This window comes from Candoia aspera, chromosome 3 (assembly GCF_035149785.1).
Source record: "Candoia aspera isolate rCanAsp1 chromosome 3, rCanAsp1.hap2, whole genome shotgun sequence".
Classification (NCBI taxonomy): Eukaryota; Metazoa; Chordata; class Lepidosauria; order Squamata; family Boidae; genus Candoia; species Candoia aspera.
In genome coordinates this window covers 181339606-181361981 of record NC_086155.1, presented here as the reverse complement: position 1 = coordinate 181361981, position 22376 = coordinate 181339606, and the positions used below count along the sequence as shown (strand labels likewise).

At 37.0% G+C, this 22376-nt stretch overlaps 1 protein-coding gene across 2 annotated transcripts in view; it reads right to left on the bottom strand.

The window, feature by feature from the left end:
- RALYL (RALY RNA binding protein like) overlaps positions 1 to 22376 on the bottom strand; it is a 284909-nt gene that overhangs the window by 46472 nt on the left and 216061 nt on the right. The window contains exon 1 of one of the 2 annotated variants that reach the window (XM_063299436.1): positions 8834 to 8882. The exons of the other annotated variant lie outside the window; for it this stretch is intronic. Coding sequence (XP_063155506.1) covers positions 8834 to 8864 — 31 coding nt within the window. The 5' untranslated portion in view covers positions 8865 to 8882. Of the gene's footprint in view, positions 1 to 8833; positions 8883 to 22376 lie in introns of those variants that run through there. 2 annotated transcript variants of the gene reach the window in all.

The window sequence follows — 22376 nt, the reverse complement described above, 5'->3', positions numbered from 1 at the left end:
CTTAGTAATTTACAATCCTGTCAGTCTAAGTCTTTAGGGCATTGTCTGAAGAATAAAGATACTATTAATCCTAAAGTCACATTTATTTGTAGTTAGGACAGTCTTACTCTCATTCTAAATTGTCTTAAAGAGAACTTAGTAGCACTTGACCACTACTCTCCACAACCACAGCAGGTTTGAAGTGCAAGTATCATTCTTTGCAAAGGTTACAATTATCTTGTAATTGTCTGAGAAGCAATTCAGGAACAATTTCTGATGAAAAAAAGTCTGAGAGATATTATCTCTATTATTTAAGAGTTCCAATTTCCTTGCTTGATAAGGGGTTTATAAGATTATATCTTGGAAAAACTTTTATCATTTCCGTACTGTTATGAATTATACAATCAAAGTACTGTCAGTTATACCAATATTGTGTAGTGGTCAAAGCCAGGTTCTAGTCCATAAATATATACCCAACCTGATTATTACATGTTTTAAACAATAAAAAAGAAAGGAGTGCCAGCCCCAACACACCCATGTCAGCCCAAGTAAAACAGAAATTCTACTGGCCACAAGACTATTACTTGCAGATTTCTGAACAGTTATTCAGCTTCTCCTGGCTGTAGCGTCCTGGGCTATGGCCTTGAGGACCTGCCAAGTTGCACCACTAATGATAGAAAGTGCAGGTTTATTTTATTTTATTTTATTGAATTTAGGGGCCACCCAACTCCAGATGACTCTGAGCAGCTTATTACAAAATAAAGGACAATAAACAGAAAGAAATGTCTTAGATAAAACTGTATCAACTGGTGCATGTGTTTCCAATGATAATAAGTGGAAATAACACAAATAGGATAGGGAATTTAAAATTGTCACCGACTCATTTAAGCCACCCAGAATCACTTGCTGAGATGGGCGGCTATAAAAAAATCAAATAAATAAATAAATAAATAAATAAATAATAAAATAAAATAAAATAAAATAAAATAAAATAAAATAAATTTCAAGGGAAGTGACTTTTCTGAAGTTAGAATTTGTTTGGGGTCAAAAATCTTGAGGCAGTGTTAATTAATATAAGAAATGGAGTGTCAGTAAAGATTTTTGGTGTACTTTCTAATATGTTTGCTATGGGATTTCCAACCCCCCCTCCCAACTCATGGCTATTATGTTTTAATCATCCCCTTATGAGGCAGAACAGGTGCTAACTGGCCTCTTTTTCTCCATAACATCCCTGCTACCCTCCATCTACAGGAGGAAAATCTGAAGTAGGGAGCCTGCCCTATGCATATAAACCCTTCACCTGATTTAGAGTCCTAAACCTGCTGGTTCCATTTCTAAACTGCGTGGGAGCCCAACACAAGCACAGACACTCTTTGGTGCACTCCTTTTCTTCCAGCTGAGAAAAGGCAGCTTGGGGGGCAGCTGGCCCATGAGTTTAACTCTAATGCTAATCCTCCCTGGAGAAGAATCCAGTTGATATGTGCACATTCCCATGACTTGATGGGGGTTCAAATGTAGCCCAACAATGCCACAGCTTCTATAACTAAATTTGGTTGGCACTAATCCACCCAGCTCTTACCCTTCTTCTCCATTTTTTCCTGCTGCCAATATGCTGTCTTCCCTACCCTTAATAACTGTTGCTACCTCCTGTTGTCTTATTTATTTGTTTACATATCAAATTTATATAGCTGCCCATTTCACAAGAAGTGACTCTGGGTGGTGTACAACAAAGATAACAACAAAGACATAATAAAACATGTCAAAAACAATCATTATTAAAAAGTTTAAAAAGCATACAGCACATAAGAGACTGTATTATTAGCCTTCCAGGCAGCAAAAACCATACCTCAGATATAATGTCTGGATATAGAGCCTTAAACTGTGCAGAAATGCATTTACTCATACCACATTGGGTCAATTTATTTTATTCTAGATCTCTATTTGGGAGAAAACAAGCAACTGATAGGCAATATTAAATCACGTAAACTAGAAAAATACAAAGCAGCTTATCACTGAGTCCAAAACCCTTCTCCACAGATGCCTAACCTCCTTTTTCTGAGAGATTTTCAAGAAACAGGATTCTACAGCTGACTTAAACAATGGATCTACAGAGCTGAAGTTAAAAATAATCAAGAACATTTTATACTTCATGAGTTAGCAACTAGGACTCTTCTTTTCAAGTGTCACTTACGTGGGAAATCTTATTCAAATTATGGAAAATTATTTAGAAGCACACTGCAAAGATCAGCTTCATCTCTTAGGGATTTAGATTCAAAACTTAGCCATTTTCAGTTACACAGGTGTCAGTTTATTAAAGGCAATTGTTTTGGAAAAGCCAATTATCCTGAGTGCTTTATATTTTAGCTCTATTTGCATACAGCTGCAATAATTCATGCTTATCGTAGTTGAAATTTAAGGATGTTATTTCTCTGATTACTGCCAGGATAGCTTTAAACCAGTTATATGAGATATTTATCAACAAACTAAATACAACATAATTTATTGTGGTGAAGGAGGCAACAACTTTTGTTTGCTTGTTTGAGAAATCCTCAAGAGATGAAAGTAAATCAAGATTGGCCATTTGATACAGGAAAACTTCAAATTATTTACGTATGACACAGTAAAGGAACTTCCTATGAAACTGCTCAGAGAGTATGGAAAGAGGTTAGGGTGTATGAATATGCAACTGTTATCAGAGCTACCATATCTGTGCAGCAAAAAACTGGACTACTAGATGGCAAGCAAAAGTTAAGAGTTTTCTGGTCATCTGTATAGGGAAGTCCTAAAATAATTATTAGTGGAAACAACATATGCACCTTCTCTCCCAAACACCATATCTTCAGAGGTAAGACATATTTGGTGAAACTGATGTTTGATTAGGCCTGACACCTCAGCAGAACCTCTAATAGCAGGTAAGTAGAAGACATTCTTTCCTCTGTGTATCGGCAAGACTTAATAGTTTTGTTCAAAACTATTGATCAAAATTGTAATGAAATACAAAGCAGCTGAATTTACGTAACGTACTAGGTTTGGCTAGAGTTAACCTTGTGGGATTTGGGAGGAGGGTAAGTGGTAGCTTTGCACATTCTGTAACCCAATCCATTTGGTTAGCTTATGGGTCAATATATCACGTGATTTCAGCAAATGGATTAATTCAGTAACCAGATTAAGCATGCTGTGTGAACTCAGCTTCAAGGAAAAGCACATAGTCCTGGAAATGAAGCAAATCACGATTGGCCCAGGCTCTTTTTTCAGGAGACACCAATGGGGCCACATATGGAGGGCCCCACGTTCAAATTATGATTCAGTACCTGAAATGAGTATACTGATCAATATATAGATATTTTATTTATTTATAATTAATTCCTGTACTAGCAGAGATTTGGACCCAATGGCCTAAATAACTCCTTCCCATTCTATATCTTCAACCAAGATTTATGCTAGTATTTCTGGTTTCCTTCCAGTTTATGAAGCCATTGATTTCAATGGATTAATTCCACCCACCCACCCACCCACCAACCATCCATCCTTCTGAGAAAAAAAAATATGGACATAAGATACAATAAAACATGATGATGGGAGTTCAGATGAACTTTCTCCCCTTCAAGCAACTGGCATAATATTGGGATCTAAGTACTGGACTGCATCTGATGTTAGTCATTGACAAAGAAGTTAATTTAAAAAAAAAATATTTAGAATTTTACAATACAATAAAAGTATAAAAAATGAAAAGTAAGAAAAAGAAAAAAAAAGATAGGAAATAAGAAAAAAGAAAAGCGAAAACAGAAAACAGAAAACAGAATTTTGACTTCCACCCTTCTACTGAATAATTGCCATCTTATTCTTTCCCTTCCCTCTTTAACCCTTTCTAATCCCCAACTGACAAAGAAGTTCCATTCTATAGCATATATTATAATGTTCTTAGACAATTTAAGAATGGCTTATCAGCCTAGCCTTGATAGAGTTTCAGGGCAGAAGCTTCACTACCAATTTCTCAGCTCAGCTGTCTAGAGGAAATCTTCCGAACCTGGGCAACTTCCAGATGTGTGGAGTTCAACTCCCAGAATTTGCAGAAATGGCCATGCTGTCTGAGGAACTCTGGGAACTGAAATCCACCTATCAGGAAGTTACCCGGCATGGGTAAAACTGATCTGGAGTAAAAACTACAACAAAAGGATTTACATGGATGATTGTGTATGAGGTAAGGTGTACATGTATTTATTATAACAGTATTATGACATACAATTCCTAAGAGTGAGGCAAATAATTTCCCAAAGGTTAATTGTTTTATATGAAAATAAATCACAAACAGACAACCCTCCTCTCCCAATGGAATAACAATATGCAAGCAAATTAATAAATGAAGTCAGCTGCATCATTTTACCTTTGGCAAAACACAAATCATGATGTTTAAAGAAAATCCGCAGAATGTCCTTAATGCTTGGGAGGAAAAATCAGAAGCATTCAATGTTTTAGGCAAAAATAAAATAAAATAAATAATAAAATAAAATCGTTCAGCAGCCCAGGGCTGAATCTAAAGGGATTCAGGATTAAGGTTAGGATAAACAAACAGAAAATGTGTTCTTTAGTGAAACTATATTTTTCAAAAGAATAAATGCAAGAGAAAATCTCATAGAATGTGCAAATAATTAAACATCTGGCCCTGTTTAAACTTAAATACTAGAAAAGTACAGGAAATTTTGATCCTGGATCCTACTTCTAGCAAATCAACCTATGGAAATAGAAATTGCCTGAGACAAAATAGCTGGCATTTAGCTGTAATCCATTGCTCTTCAAAACAGGAAACTTGGATTTCCCAAAGTCACCACATCCAAATTTCAGATGAATTATGGAAGTGAAAGATTGACTATTACAGTTACTTGAAGAGAAGGGAAATCATAAGGAGAGGGAAAAGGGAAAGAGAGACAAGTGGACATAAACAGACCAGGCTGCCACAATGATACATGAGCTGCCAGAAGATGGTTTGCAAACTTCAGCTGATTAAGAATATGGCAGAAAGGTGATCATCTGGAAAACTGGTGCAAACAAATTCTCTCTCTCTCTCTCTCTCTCCCCCTCTCCCTCTCCCCCCCCTCACTGTATTTGTGATTACCAAAATTTGTCTGATCACAATTTAAGGTAATGTTTTTGATAAAACATTAACATGTTCATGAATTGTGATCAGGAGATGTAAAGAAATATCTTCTGTTCTACAAAACTGCAAATCTTCCAAATGTGCTTGGAAGGTCTTCACTCAAATGCCCTCTAGTGACCAGTCTGAAAGTGGGATCCCCCCTTTTTTTTTTACAGTAAGTGCCACATCTCTAGTATAGGCTCTAAGGAGGCAGATCTGTAACAACATACACTGGTCCCTTCCAGATGTCATTACAGATATTAAAACACATATATCCAAGAGACTTGTGTGGTGTCTGCTTTTATCCACCATCATCATTGCCATCATCATCTTCCTCCACCTTCTTCAGTGGGAAAACTATACTATCATCCAAGCTTTAGCCAAATATATTAAAAAAAGTAAGAAGGCTAATTAATCTGAGGTTGGGTAAATTAAATTTCAGAAGGTCATTTTCAATGACAAAGAAATAAAGAACAGTCTGATCATAATCTTATCTCCCCCATATTGTGGCAGGTGTACAAATAGGATGTATCTTATTATTTTCAGTGCCGTTACCTCTCAATTCTTACAACATCTGTAAGAAAACTACTCTCTTCCAATAACTGTGAAAAATGCTAAGAATATCCACAGGGCAGGCATACCACTCATTGTTACGGCCATTGAACAGAATCTACATTAAACTACTGTCTTGTAAACATTCCCCTTGTAAACTATGGGCTGGATCCAGACTTATTAATACTTATAACAGACCCCCTAACTAATCTGAAAGATGACTATGAGGAGAATTTTACCAATGACAAATCCCCATTTAATTCCATTTCCATGGGCATCTACCTGGAGTATGTATTGCTTTTTAATGCAAAAAAGGAATGCTTAAATAGTGATAATTCTATTGCTATCATTCCAACTATTCTATCTGTTAATTTTTCAGCATGTTGTTATGTTTGCTATTTTTATTGAACAAACTCGAGTGAGAACATTTATATTGATGGGTGGCACAGAAAATTAAGGATAGGTCTGACAAAATTGTATCACCATCATCTCAAATTTTCTTAATTCCTGTAGCTATTTTTAATTGAATTATGTATTTCAAAACTGTACTAATTTCCAGTCCTTTAAAGAACCTACTGTGCAAATATCTTCAGATTATCTACCATGACAGATACTGCTACATTTCCCATAATGTTTCCCATTATGTGCTGTGAAGAAAATGCACATTTGAAAATGTCTATGACAGATAATCATTGCATTATTTTAAGCACATCTTATCAGATATGCAGAAAGTATCGAAGAAATATCAAAAGGTTAGGGTTAGTGTTTGTTTTTAATAGAAGAACCATGAATTTATCAGACAACATTAGAAGAGATTTAGGGAAGCCAGTGATTAGTAAAAGTTCCTAAATGCTTTCCATTTACACATATGCACACACACAACTTGCCCAAGCATAGCCCTCCAGTTATTTCAGAATATAGCTCCAATAAACCTAGTCATAATAGCCAGCATTATCAAGTATTGTATGAATCGTGGTCCAAAACAACTGTGGGCATCAAGATGTATGATGAGACCAAGAAACAAAAAATGTTGAGCTTGTATTGTGTGGGGTTAGCTGGAAAGATGAAAGAAAGGATGAACCAGAGTTAAGAACAGTGAATTCAAGAGAAAATACTGATTACGATTACAAAGACATTCAACTAAACTGATGCTAACATGTTGATTTGCCCTTCCAATACAACCCATGAAAGTCAATAACAATGAACTAAACAATAACAATATAGAGAAGTTCTATCTTCGTACCATCTATGAAGTGTACCTACGTACTATCTTGCATCTGTTCCTCATTTCTGAACATTTTAATAGGTGATCTATTTCTGCTTGAGAACTAGAAATGGAAGTTTGATCAAAAGCAGGCCTAATGTTCATATAACTGAAGAGTAATTTTTACATTTTAATTTCTGCTGCATCTATCAGATGCTAGAGATCTTTGACCCAAGTCTACTGGGATCAGCCTCACTAACCAATGAAATTCAACAGCAGTCTGTTTTAGGGTTTACAATCCCTTACTTGCTCTTCATCTAAGGAAACTAAGAATCCATACTGGACTTCCTTGCATTCCCATCTATGCAACCTGCTGTCTGATGGTCTGATACTACAGAACTTGTTGGCTCTGTATTCCTAACATCTGTTTTTCATTTTATCTTTCATTTGTGCCCTGGAGCATGTCAGCTCCAGTAAAGTTTTTTGGCCTCATCTTAATCCCAGTTTGAGTTTCTAGCTCTGATCCTGTCTTGCTTGAAGCCTGACTGTGAGACTGATTTTGGCATATAGCTTTTGTCAGATATACTATTAAAGTAGCCATGATTCTGCCAAGGTTGCTCTACCATTATGATGCAATGATGCCAAAAAGAGTCCTGAAGTCCTTAAACAGTTTCCTCCCAATAGTCCCATAATTAAGCAAACCCTTGGAGTTAGCAAATGAAGTATGTCTGAAAAAGCTCTTATAACCAAATAAATATTTAAATAAGTCAAAATCATCTTTGCAGGGATTTCATTCCATTCCACTTTCAGCATCTAGGTTCTCATCATGTGGTACCAAATTTTTTTAGCATAGATGCTGCAGAAGAGCTTGGTATAATTCAGTGCAAAGACATGGATCAGCAGTGTAGCCAGTCTCAAACTTTAAGCTGCTGCTGGGAATGTGGAAAAGATCGATGGTTTTTAAAGTGCATGTTTTCCCCACAAGAGTCCTTTTGCTGTTGTTGAATGGAGCAGAAAATGCATTTTTCCCCATCAGAAGCACTTTCTACTACCTGGAGAAGCATTTATAAAAATAAATGATGATTAAAGACAGTAAACAATTTCTGGACAGAGGAATGCTCACGTACGTATATTGATCTGAATCATGCGTTTGCATCTGCTTGTCTTTCAGTCTAAAATTTCTGTTTACTTTCTAACCATTTACAAAACAATCCCCGCTTCATTTCTGTGAGAGTAAATGAAGGGACATCCTACAGAACTCAATGGCAAAACTCCAATTGATTGCATTGCTGACTTTGATCTTAGCAATGCTAGTTTTAGCCTTGACATTTGTCTCAGATGTGGAAAGCTAGCCAGAAATAGCCTAAAGAGAAAGAGCCTTCTCTTTAGTTGTGGCAGTATTTTCTTGAAAAAGAAAATCTCAAACCAAGCCAAACTGATAATGAAATGAATTATTTATATCAGTCTCTATTTACCTTTGTACATTCAGTTCTACTTTTTCCTTGTATCAGTGTATTTCCTTCAGAAGTAATGCATAAAAATGAGGACCCTTGAACTTCTACCATCTCTAGTCAATTTGCCTAAGATAATAGACGGAAGAAAAAAACTATCCCGCCTTTTTTAAAGGGCAAAACTCCTACCAAATCATTATGCTCTGAAAAATGAACGCTGAACTAGTGTGAACTTGCATTTGATCTCTATTTCCTTGTGGATTTTATAAAGCAATCACTTGCTGATGGTTTCCATAGTAACAAGTGAGATTTTAAAAAATTATTATTATTCTTAGGATTTCTCCTTCACCTAACAATAGTAGGTGGTACTGGTACTACAGAGTCTAATCTCTGAAAATCCCATTTGTGTCAGTGCAGAAGAAAGTAAGGCATAGTTTTCAATCAAATTAAGAAGCATTTTCCTTCTGTTCATGCGCATACACACACAGAGAGAGAGAGATCCAGGCTACTTACATCTTTGGTGTCTTCGCTTGCTCTTGTACATAGTCCTTCTGAAAAAAGGCTGCTATCCAAGAAGCAATTCTCTCCAACGCAGACAAAAGAGACACACTGTGCTTTGCAGTGAGGCACTTGCTCATTGAGACAAGGTAACCAGCATCTCTTACTGAACGCCAGGGTAATACCATTTTCAACAAAGCTTGGGGAGATATTGCTGTTCTGCTACCTCGCATGCAACTTGGGGGTAAAAGGAACCTTCTCCCACCCACCCCTGTTCCTGTAAATGTAGTGCTTCATTTGAAAGCCCATGTAATGTAAAGAAGCACATATTAAACTGTATTGCTTTAATAATGCAGTCCTGGCATAGCATAGTAGGGTGACTTCAGTGTTTTTTCTTGGAAGTCATGATTGTAAAAGGAAGAGATATAGAGTAAATAAATACACATTTAATTAATAGCTGACTTGATCATGGAGTCAAAGTCTTTTTTTCACAGTAGGAGAAAAATATAAACCTCTCAAAAGAAAAACCAATGAGGTTAACTAAGTACCTACCTTGGAAAAACTCTTGTCTCACAATCGCATATTCAAAACTAGGTTTTTCTTGAAATATCAATAATATAAAAATGTCACTACTCATATGAAATCAAAGAAAATAAAAGCCTAGGGTTGTAGGACTGAGTAAACAGAATCAGGAACATATGTTAAATAAGCAACTCTTTCAATTCACTTTTGTCTGTGATGTATTTTCTTACAGTTCATTCCTAAAGTTAAACATTGTTGTCATTATTATTATATACATTTGCTCCTGTGTTCAACTAATTAATTGTGAAAGAGCCAATAGTTCATGAGAATTATTAATGTACATTTTGTGCCTCTAGCTAGGTCTTAAAATGATTACTAAGTCTACAATGGCAATTTTGTCCCTACAACCATTTTGTCTGTTTACAGCTGTCAGGATCCAGCAGCTAACAGTGATTGCATCTGATTGCCAGGAAAGTCTCTTTTTTATCAGAGAGCTGAGCATCTCAGCATCTTTTCACTTTGCCCTTGTTCACATATTTATGTCAACTCTCATTTCCAACTAGCTCAAAAATATTGGATCTACTGCAAAGGGATGGTACGCAATTGGCAGCTGGAGAAAATTTCTCAAGAATGCTAAAAGCAATTTGGAGAAAACCATGTACATTTTATTGTACCCTCCAAATACAGTGAAGTAGTTTTTTTTAAGGTCACTCATTTTTTTCCTTGATACTCTGGAGGTAGAGATGCTAGGGTCAACAGAGAGACATTGCTGGCATCAAAAACCAATACAGCCAGACTAAGGATCAGCATCACAGGCTCTGACACACATAATGAGGAGTTTGCAGCTAGCCACGATGATGCCAAAATGGCTGTCATGACATCATGACACAAGCTCCACCCTTTTGTACATGCATTGTGACATTGTAGCAAGTACATATGGGTGGAACTTGCATTGCGGCACATATTTTGTCACCTTGTCCCCTTTGCTGCCCAGTGGATATCCACATAAACTTGTTATTGCCCTGCAAGGTAGAGTTAACAATTAAATTCTTTAGTCTTTTCAAAACTGAGACTTGAGCTGAAGCATTTATTTGGAAACTGACTTAACTTTTTTTTATTCCTAACACTGATGCACAGAGTGCAAACCTATGTACATTTTCATCCACATACACTGAATTTGTGGATGCCACTGGTCGCTTCTGTTGATGATGGTACTGCATGAACAAATATCTGCTGGGCCAAAGGAGGGTAAAGTAAAAAAATTCAATATATTCTCTCATAGACCTTCCCTGAATTACAGTATCTATTTTGGTTGAGCACAGCCTTGCAGTAGTTTTATCACTTCAGTAAGCCAAATTCTTTTTGGCCTGTTTGAAATCTTGAAAAAAATGAGGAAGTCACTTTCAACTGGTACAACTGGAGGACAGATGAGTCCCTGCAATATTTTGCTAGCCTATTGTCTCTTTCTTTGCTCCAGATGTGAAGCCAATTAGTGGACAGCTAGGACCAACTGAATTGGAGCAGAGCTGAACACAGCAGAGGAGCTGTGCACACACACACAGAGAGAATATTATCTTAAATAGCTTCAGTGAGCATGTCAGAGAAACACAGGTTATTGATCTTACACACTCAGCCCTCCCAAGCATAAAGAATCACATGCTTAGACATAGCAGGTTTAAAAGTAAAGTAAAAAGAGTCTTACTGACTTTTATTCTTGGTTGTTACATCCATCTCTGGTGGAAAAATCATGTTCCTTATTTCTTCTTTCTTTGACTATACTTAGTGATCTCTTAGCCCTGTAGCTGCTAAGAGCTGCATGGAAGAAAGGTCTAGGCACATGGCTTTAGGCCCAAGATGGAGACAGAGGAGAGCAGCATGCTTGCTGCCTCCTCAGTAGGTGGAAAAAGGAGGAAGAGAGAGAGAGAGGAAGTGGGAGTGGCAACAAACAGCTTCCTCAAAGCACAGAGAGTTTGCATCTTGGGACAATTGCATCCTGGGACAAACTCAATTTACATGCTAATGAGGCATGCTGGATTTGCCAGGATCTCCAACAAAATGGACAGAATCCCAGCTGTTCTTCTTCAACAGGAACATTCAGTATTGTCTACAACAGAGTAGAATCAATCAACAATCAGGATGTTATTCTTTAACTCTTTTGTGATGGCTCCTCCTTAACAATTTGAAGGAGTCATGCATTTTCTAGCTCTTCTATACTGAAAAAAATACAAATAGTTTTTGTAAATATATCTCTAAGGATACCGAAAAATTCTACACCCAGAGAATGTGGTGTGTTTTATAGGATTTTCTCGATTGCTTTACAAAAATGAATAGGTATTGTATCAGAAGATAGGATTTGGTTTATAATGTTTTTGGAAGAGTGATTATATACAGTATGTGTGAGGGAGTCTGAATATGTCTGAAATACCTGAAATATTCAGCATCTTCAGCCTTTTCCCCAAGTGGTTTGCGTCCTGTATAATTCTTGAAAGGCAATTTGCTCAGTTTTTCCTAGTTACTAATTAATTAATGGGCTTCAACTTTTTCAGACTGCTGGGCATGGTACATTTAGACTGGCAGTGATGTAGAGAGTTTTTGCTGTTTCCTGTTGATGGTCATATTATTTCAATTGGAATTGTTGCTGAGATGATACTTTAACAACCTTTTTTGTGTGTGTGCATGTGTTGACTCCTGGTGACGGCCTGGACTAGTCCCTGCAGTTTTCTTGGCAAGATTTCAGAAGTGGTTTGTCATTGCCTCCTTCCTAGGGCTGAGAGAGTGAATGATCCAAGGTCACCCAACCGGCTTCATGCCTAAGATGGGACTAGAGTTCACAGTCTCTCGGTTTCTAGCTTGGTGCCTTAACCACTACACCAAACTGGCTCTAGCCACCTTAAGTACTGATATTCAGAACTGATAATAGATGTTTAGTTCCACAATGCATGTGGCAAAAATGTTCTCCATTCAGACAGCACTGTTAGCAGCATAATTTGGCACAAAATCCTACCAGCATGGACACTGTATTGTATTTTCTCTTGGCACGTCCTTACTGCTGCATTAATGGCATTTCTCCTGTACTTGAAAAAACCCTCGCTGAGGTTGAGGTTGTACTGTCCCCATACCTGAACTTTAATGTGCTTCAGCAATAATGCCAGTGTATGATGCATTTTTACAAATTTAATATGGGAGAGTTCCAAGGCAGTGATTGGTGAATTCTGTTACAAAAGGCTTGCCCTTTGTTATAGAATCAGGAATCTTTTATGTAGCACCAGAGTGAAGTCAGTGAATACTGCTCAACAATACTCAGAGACTACTGGTAGATTTTAAAAGCTTTATTTTGGTAATATAAGCGTCTCACATTCATGCATTCACTTATCTGATCATACATCAGAACCTTGTTGTGGTTGCCCATAGTGCTCTTCAAGATAAAACTTGATGGAGTGGAAGATGAGGCTTTGAATTTCTGTTCCCTCCAGTTGTCTTTTACAAGCAATGCTGGATGACTTCAGCTTGACTGATGGGTCATTCCAATGTCATAATCATTTATTAAAGTGTGATAGATGTCCATTGGTTAAAATGTTCCTCCCATGATCATAGGGATTACAAGAATTTTATCAGAGAAACATGCTCAAAATTCTCTGTTTCTTCATATCTTCCCCTGAAACACCATTAACTTGATGTACCTTGATATACCATTGATACCTTTCAGGTACTGAAACCTTAATCCCTGTTAACCCTTCCGTTTCTGTCCACTGACTCATCCTACAGCAGTTCCCTGGATTCCTTTCCCCTCCATCCATAGTTACCTGGTGGCAGTAAAAATTATCACAAAATCACTCCACGTAATGTTGGTGGGACTCTGTGAGGGTATTTGGGGGGGAGGGGTTCAAAATATTTCAAAATCAAACTTCAAAATCAAACAGATTTTGAATTTGAAATGCCCTGTTTTGAGCTTCAGTAGTTGCTTTAAATTTAAAACACTGTTTTAATCTAAAAAAAATGGAAACAAGCAAAGCTGTTGTAAATTGAAAGCAATTGTTTTGGGCTCCAAAGAACTGTTTAAAACATGAAACCACATTTGAAGCAGAGTGCCCTTACTTAATTGGAATTTATCACATCTGCCAGCTGGGTGACCTTGGGCCAGTCACTCTCTCGCAGCCCTAGGAAGGAGGCAATGTCAAACCACTTCTGAAAATCCTTGCCAAGAAGACTGCAGGGACTTGTCCAGGCAGTCTCTGAGAACTGGACATGATTGAATGGATAAAAAAGAAAAATTTACTAAATCTTCACCCAGCATTTTGATTAGCATGTGGAATTTATCAGAGTTTCTGTTTATTTATTTATCTTTTTGTATTGTATCTTTCTATTCACTTGCATATTTATAGCTTTTTTGGTTTACAGTGTTGGATTATCAATTGGCCCACTGAAAAATCCTTTTCTCTTCTCAGTCCATTAATTTCTAAATTAATCTTTTAAAAGATACTTCAGCTTATAATGGAACTGGAGATTCTAGGCATTTAAACAGAATATTGAGCTCATAATGAAACAGCAAGTAATTTCCAGGTTAATCAAATCAGAAAATGCTGAATCAAGATAAGTTGGAATATAGTAACTTGACTTTCACTGACCCTCTTGAATATACTAGAGATTGAATCTAGAATCTTCTATATGCTATCATTGTTACAGTCTTTCCTTAATATAAAAATAATTATTAGATTACTAAAGTTAAATAAGGATCCACCTGGATGTTCTCTTTGAGAAGATTCAGATAATCACCTTTTTTGTAGACTTTTTAAAACTGTAATCTTAAAATAGATTAGCATTCTATAAAAAACATTAATAACTTTAGCATGTTCAAAATAATCAACACACATTACTCTTAGAAATTCTTACAATAAATTTAGGAAACAGTGCAGTCTTATTTTCCACATGCTGCAGAGGAACAGTTAAGCTGAGAGAAATTAATTTACTTCACTGCATTCTGATTTCTAAACTGAATTGAAAGCTCAGCTGCTGACTACCTGGATCGCAGCTTTATATACCATATAGGTCAATCTTCAGTACACAGCATCCTATAAAACCTGCTAGATATCTGCAAATAGTCCTATCAGTAAGGGATGAAGTTGGAAAGGCAGTGGGTTCCAGGCTACATAGAACAATTAAGTAACCATATTGCAGCTGCCCAAGGCCATCAAGCAAACCAGCAGGTTGTTTGTTTTTTTTAATTTGGAAAGGTAGGAAGAAGAACAAGAAGAAAGAAATCTAAAGTCCAAACTCTGGAGTACAGATATATAAAGACTCTGACTTCTTAACACTACAGCAGGCAACTAATGGTTGTTTAAGGCTTCATTCTTATTTGCAATAAACAAGTCAAACGAAGCGCTGAATAAGGGGTTAAATGTTTGGAGAGGTATGATTTACTGCAGAGTCCTTGTATGAAGCCTGACAATTTGATTGCACCCTCCTACTCCCATTGCTACAGGAAGAGAGCCTTTACCAACAGACCACTAGCAAACCCACTAACCATTGATCAAGTTGCCAATGTCTTGTTCCAATATCATACCCAAAGAGAAACCCAGATGACCCAGTTAGCTCAGACAATAAATTAGCTACGCCAGCAGGTAGGACAGAATCTAAAACACCTGTACAAATACTGGTTCAAAAACCTGCCAGACAAATATGATACATATCTTACAAATGTTCTGCCTCCCTCATTCAGTGTGAACTATACATCTCCCTGAGACCAGATGGCTTCCCCACTGATTGAACCTGAGTAAGATGTGCAACTGCCCTAATGATTAAAGGAGCTGTAAAATGAATGATCCCACTACTGATTCAGAACAGCCCAGGTTTGGACAATTATGCTAATTGTGTGGCATACCTGAAAGCTAACTTCAAGGATCTGGTCAAGCAGGTGACTGCCAACTGTGAAATCCATTGCCTAAAAGGGGGTAAGTGACTGGTGCAGACATATACTGCTGACTTTCAGTTATTAGCTCAGAATGTGGGCTGGAATGAAAGAGGCTTAATGACCATTTCAGAGCAGGACTATCAGATGAAATATGGGATGAACTCATTTGTCAAGGCATCCCAGGGGCTGTGATAGCATTGATTCAGGTCTGCATAGAAACTGATGGAACATCTGAAGAACTATAGCAAAGTATGGTCAGGAAGGAAAGATGCTACTATACTCCTTCCCTCTTCTTCCTTCAATATTCTAACATAAACTTTGACCTGAGTTTGCAAATACATTTGTTCATGTGTTCATGTGAGCATTTGCTTCATTACACACTTAAGCAGACTATGGAACCAAGTAGGATACACCAACAAAAATAAAATATATTTACAAATATGCTACTGATTGATTTAAAATTCTTATTTTTCATCTTCTACCTTGTTCAGTAACAAAGCTGGATTTCACTTCTGCATTCTGTCATGGTTCCTATGTCTCTTTCAGAACAGTCCTTTAATAATGTGACTCCTAAAAAGACCCAAATGTTGATGACTGAAAACTGGAACCAAAATATTAGAACTCTGAAAACCTCTAGGGTGCAAGCACTCTGTGTCTTGAGATTTAATTTTCCATATTGGTGAAAAATACTTTTGGAAGCAATTACTGTTTTACAGCACTAAATAACACATTCATGTTGAATTACATATTTTCAGGAAAATAACTGCTGAAAGGTACTACCATTTCCTTGCAACATGACATTTGTCTATAGTTCTTTTCTAATTTGAAATTCAAGCTCCACTTTTCAATAACCATAACTGAGCAGAAACCGGGATTGTACATCATAAAGAGAAGAAAAGAACAAGCCAGAAAAGTGTTTTCAAAACAGAAAAATAGCAGTTCAGGCAGTAAAGGTAATAATCAAAGGGGGGGCATTATATGGCAGGCAGGAATACATATTTTCACAGTCCCGGGCATCAAAGCTACTAAAGGTGCTAACAATTAATTAATTAAATTTATGTTCTGCCTTTCTTCCAAGAGCTCAAGGTGGTATGCACAGCACTCCCTTCGCTATTTGTTCACAAGAACAAACCTATGAGATAAAAATATGCTCCTTTCATCCACTGAGGTTTCCTAGAGAGTCCATAATGCATACATACATGTGAAACTCCAAAACACCCTCTACTTGACAACCAAAGCGTGAAGGCCAATCAAATGTACCATTTTCAAGAGCTTGATTCTGACACTTAGAATTAATGACCAATTCTGCAGTTGGCTTCTAATTAGAAAAATGAGCAATCTAGTTTGACATGAGTGATGGGGAAATTCTGAAGCAATTTTAAAGAGCTCAGTAGGCTTCAACATGAGCTAAATGTGCAAAACATTTTGATTTTCCACTTGTTCCTGATTGGTTTGCTTCCTGCAAAATATTTCTTTAAATGGAGAGTAGTTTTATGTTCAGCTCTGATTCTATACTTTTCATACAAGATTTGGAAGGCCTTTGAGGGTATGGTAATATCAACAGCTGTCCCTTTTACAGCGTCTTATGGACCATGAAGCGACTAAACGAATAAACAACAACAAACTTAGGGCACAGAAAGTGGTATTTAGGAGGAAAAGCAAAGCAGTGTTAAAATCCGCTGTGATGTAGCCAGCTCTTCTCTTGCACTCTGCTACAACAGAACATTTGATCAGATACTTCATTGCTCAGGATAGATTATTAGTGTATGAACACCTTTGGTACTCAAGTTACATATAAAAATAACACTACATCTTTGCAGCCAGGAAGGCTACTAACCTTAACATATGTTAAATTACTTTCCCCAATTATTTAAACTCTAACTGCACTTGTCAATTACAATGTGAGCCCATAAAATCAAATAGGCTTCATGTATTAGGCAAAATGAACACATGTAACCAACAGTATGAAAATACATTGCTGCTTAAAGCTCAAAAAATCAAACCAAACCAAACCACAACTGTTTCCCAGGACAACCATCCATTTTATCACTCTACTATGTATCAAGGAAAGGCATTTTCAAATTAAATAAATACTAAAGATTAAAACTATTAAACAATGGGGATATCATAAAATTTCATAAGATTTATAAAATTCTGCACACTATGAATAAGGAGATATGCTTTTCTCTGTTAGTATTAGAACTCAGGGTCCATAGCCAGTGAGAATCTGACTAAAAAACCTGATGTACTTTTTAAAACCTTCACACAGAGTAGAAACCCTAACCCTAACCTATGGAATTTTCTTCCATGATGGCTACCAATTTAAACGTGCCTCCAATGTTAGGTGCTGGGTCACTGACATACAAACATGCCCATACGGTTGAGCTTATATATTGAAATTGTCAAAGTGGAAATGAGGTATACTATAAGTGACTTTAGGTAGACCAGAATGGGACACTTTAAATCAGACGATTACATGATATACCATAAGACCATAGAAAGGAATGGAGTACCAGTGATACTCAAAAAGGACATAGCTTGGCAAAAACCCAATAAATTACAAGATATTACCTATTAGAATGAATATATATCCAGTGAATATTAATAAAATACAAACACATGTACCAACTGTAGATTGAACAGTGGAAGACATCAAGAAATTGTATGGCAGACTGCAAGGAGCACCAAATGCAGCTTCAAGAAAGGACATACTACAACTAACAGATGATTGGAATACAAGAATTAGAGGAATTAAGGAATGTGGAATTACAGGGAGATTTGGATTTGGCAGGGTTGGATAAGTTGGGTAGACTTGGATCAATTAGAAATAATTTTGCAATTTTTTTTTTTATTGCTAATGCCTGCTTCAAATGCAGATGCATGTCGGATGGAATCAAACTGACTACATAAGAGAAAATAGAAGCTGGAGAAATGCCAATCAGGCAAGAAACTTTCCAGTTCAGACTGTGGAACAAACCATGAATTATTGGTCTCAAATATATGGTTTAAATTCAAACAATTAAAAAGAATAGATGTGCCATCAAGATTTTACCTGGAGACATGGTGTCAAAATATAAGGACAATGAAAGGAATAGATTCAGTATGTTTAACTTATACAAAAGAGAACCTAAGGAGCTATGGGAAGAAATAAGAGAAAACACAAAAACCAAAGTGCAAAAAGAACAGTCCCAAAATTTCAAGCAGGAAAAGATCTAAGTGGTTTTCAGAACAAGCTACCATGATAGCCAGAAAGGATGTGAAAGGCTTGAGCAACAAGATGGTCATATGAACACTGAAGTCAAATAAGAAAGAATAAGAAAAGGCATCTCAAGAATATCAACAGATAAAGGAAAATAACAAGAATAGAAGATACATTTTTAAGAAAATCAGAGGAATCCCAGAAAAAAAGTCCAGCTAAAGATAACTCAAGAATAATCATGGAAAAGATCTAAAAGATGGAAATGAATTAAGGGAAGACAGAAAAATATACTAACACTGTTTATAAATGGCATTACAGAATGACAGAAACATTTACAGAGAGATAATTTGTTCAGAAACTTACTACTGTAGAAAATGAAACAGACAATAAACAATAAACCAGCTATCAAATACAAACATACTATGCACAGATGAAATGCCCACTGAACTGTTTAAAGCTAAGGATGAAAAGCAGTTAAAGTGTTAACAACTCTAAGCAAACACCCATGGAACAGGAATACGAGGTCTAGGAATTAGAAAAAGATTGGTGCAGAATCCTTGCCAAAGAAGAAAGATGCTAGAAAATTTGCAAATTTATGAAAACATTGCATATCTCTTTATGGAAGCCAAGATTTGCCTAAGATACAGCTATGCATTGAGAGACAATTTTATTCATTTATTGTAGCAATTTATATTGCTGCCCATTTTGCAATTGCAACCGTGGGTGGTGAACACAGGATTATAACCACTACAACAAATACATACATAAGTAATTATAGCAGTAATAACACAATAATAGCACGATGGCACCCAAGCACAATCCCTCTCAATGTATGCAACTGCAGTAATTTTAAATTAAATATTAAATTAGAGGTTAACCTAATCGCCAGACCCCATGCCCAAAGGAACATCTAGATCTTCAAGGACTTACGAAATGCAAATGCCGAACCAACAGGAAGATTTCAGAAAATCCAGAGGGATGTAAGATCAACTAGCTAAGATAAGATGCTAATAGAGAGAGCAAGAAAATATGAGGAAATTTATTTTTGCTTTATTCACTGCAAGGGACGCAGTGGCGCTGCGGGTTAAACCGCTGAGCTGCCGATCGGAAGGTCGGCGGTTCGAAACTGCGCGGCGGGGTGAGCTCCCGTTGCTCGCCCCAGCTCCTGCTCACCTAGCAGTTCGAAAACATGCCAATGTGAGTAGATCAATAGGTACCGCTTCGGCGGGAAGGTAACGGCGTTCCGAGTCGTCATGCTGGCCACATGACCCGGAAGTGTCTATGACAACGCCGGCTCCAAGGCTTAGAAACGGAGATGAGCACCGCCCCCTAGAGTCGGACACGACTGGACTTTACGTCAAGGGAAACCTTTACCTTTACTATTCACTACAGCAAAGCCTTTGACTTTCTAGATCATGCCAGAATATGGAATATTTTGCTAATGATTAATGAATATATCAAAACACGTGATTACTCTTCTGAAAAATCTTTACAATAAAGAAGCTACCATAAGAACTAAAACTGGACAAACAGATGGTTCAAAATATGAAAGGGAGTGCAGTAAGGAGGCATATTATCCTCATATCTGTTTAACTTACACAGTGAATATACTGTAAGTATGGCAGGAGTGGAAGAGAGCACAGCTGGCATCAAAATATGAAATCCCAAACACTAACCATTTGAAATGACATAAAATAAAAGGAGACTAAGAAGACCAAAAGAGGAAAGTGAAAAATCTGGATTAATCTTAAATGTTAATAAAACAAAAGAAATGTCAACCAGCATGCTTAGTGAACATACAGTAGAAGGCACAGAACTGTACATTTGTTTTCTGAGCACAATAACAAAGATGGATAGTGCGCTGAGAAGTAATTATATGTTTATTCATAGGGAGGAAGGCAAGGAATTTCTATGACAATGATCAGTATAAAGAATTCCACCCCCTCCCCCATAGGAATGTATGGCTATGAAAACTGGACATTGAGAAAGACAATAAAACTCTTTTGAATATGGAGATGGTTACTAAGAAGGCTGCAAGCAATCACTTCCATGCAGTAATTTCCATGCAATTAAGTTTAAATAACTAAATGGGAAGAAAAGCCAGCATGTGAGCTAAACCATTCTTTTTAATGGACAAAATGTCAAACACAAGACACCTGAGTATATGTCAAAATTATTTCATTCCACAAGAAAAAAAAGTATTTGGAATTTAAATTCCAAATGTCTCAACCAGAGTTTATAAAAATTCTATTTTAAACTATGAAAGAAAGGTCCCCTGTGCAAGCACCGAGACATGTCTGACCCTTTGGGGGGATGCCGCTTTTGTGATGTTTTCTTGGCAGACTATAGTGGGGTGGTTTGCCATTGCTTTCCCCAGTCATCACCTTCCCCAGTAAGCTGGGTGCTCATTTTACCGACCTCGGAAGGATGGAAGGCTGAGTTGACCTGAGCCGGCTACCCGAGAATCCAGCTGCCGCTGGGATTGAACTCAGGTCGTGGGGAGAGTTTTGGTTGCAATACTGCTGCCTACCACTCTGTGCCACATAAGGCTCTTTATTTTAAACTAGAGTGATTTAAAATAAATACAATTATTCTGCCAGTCTTTGACACAAATATTATTAAGTTTTCTCTTGGCATCACTAGAAATGTGAAAATAAAGAACTATTTAGAGGTTTTTTCCCCCTAAAATAATTATTTAAGTTCAGTTTATACAATTAACCAGTGCTCAAACTAGGCTCTTTGAGGACATCTGCATTACCTTGAAATCTTCTGAATCAGAAATCAGTAATGAAAGACAAACAACCCTAATGACATACAAGAATGAGAGAGTAATACATATACAGCATGTGTGTGTGTGCGCGTGCGCACACACACACACACTGCACACAATGAATATTTTTTCCATTGGTGCAGTCAGAAGAATGGAATGAGTTTTTGTCCTAAGTCACATGTCCAATTCAAGCAGGACTAATATGAACCCCATTTTAGTGCAAAGGATGAATTGCCAGGCCAGGGCAAGGGATGAACTATAGCCTATGTATGTCTGAGAACCCTCTGCAATCCATGGCAGATATGAAAGCATCAGTGATTAACATATCAAAGTATTTCTGCAGTCAGAAATGTGAACACAACTGTATTAAAGTTATGGAACTATCTTATTCCCCTCACTTGTTCAGCCAAATTCTGGCAAGTATGAGGGACATCTTCCTCATTGTAAGGACTGAGCAGATGAATTCCATTCACCTTCTAGCCAAAAACGTAGAAGGAAATGTGAGATTTATTCTAGCAATGTTCCTAAGAATAACAAAGCCAAACCAAGGCTCTCTATCTTACTGTAGCTCTGAGCTGGAAAGATGGAACTATGTAGGACACACATAGGAGGTGGAAAGATGGTCAAATCACCAGACAAGTAACCTGGAGCTATACAGAGTGTGTCAGGAAAGCTAAAGCTCAGAATGAGTTCATAAGATCAGATGCAAAGAGTAACAGATAAGGCTTATTTAGATAAATTCAGACTAAGAGGAAGAGGAAAGAATCAGATCAGCGGCTCAGCAAAGATGGCAGAATGCTAGCAGGTAACAAAGAAAACGCAGAACTACTTAACTATTTTGGTTCAGTCTTCTTCAACAAGAAAGAATGAGTTTGACCAGGCAATTATGAAGAACAGAATGAAAAGGGGTGATTGACACTTGAGTTGACAGAAATATGGTCAGGTTACATCAAGTATCATACTGTGACTAAGTTTAAATCTCCAGAGTCACATGAATTGCATCCTATGATATTGATGGAAATAATAATGGCCTACTGCAATGCATGAACCTAGCCAGTGTGACTGGCTTTAAGTCACCTAGTGTGCTTCCTCCAGAACTGAATTGGTCTGTCCAGCCCTTATACATTACTTTAACACCAAATGCAAAGGATGATATTTG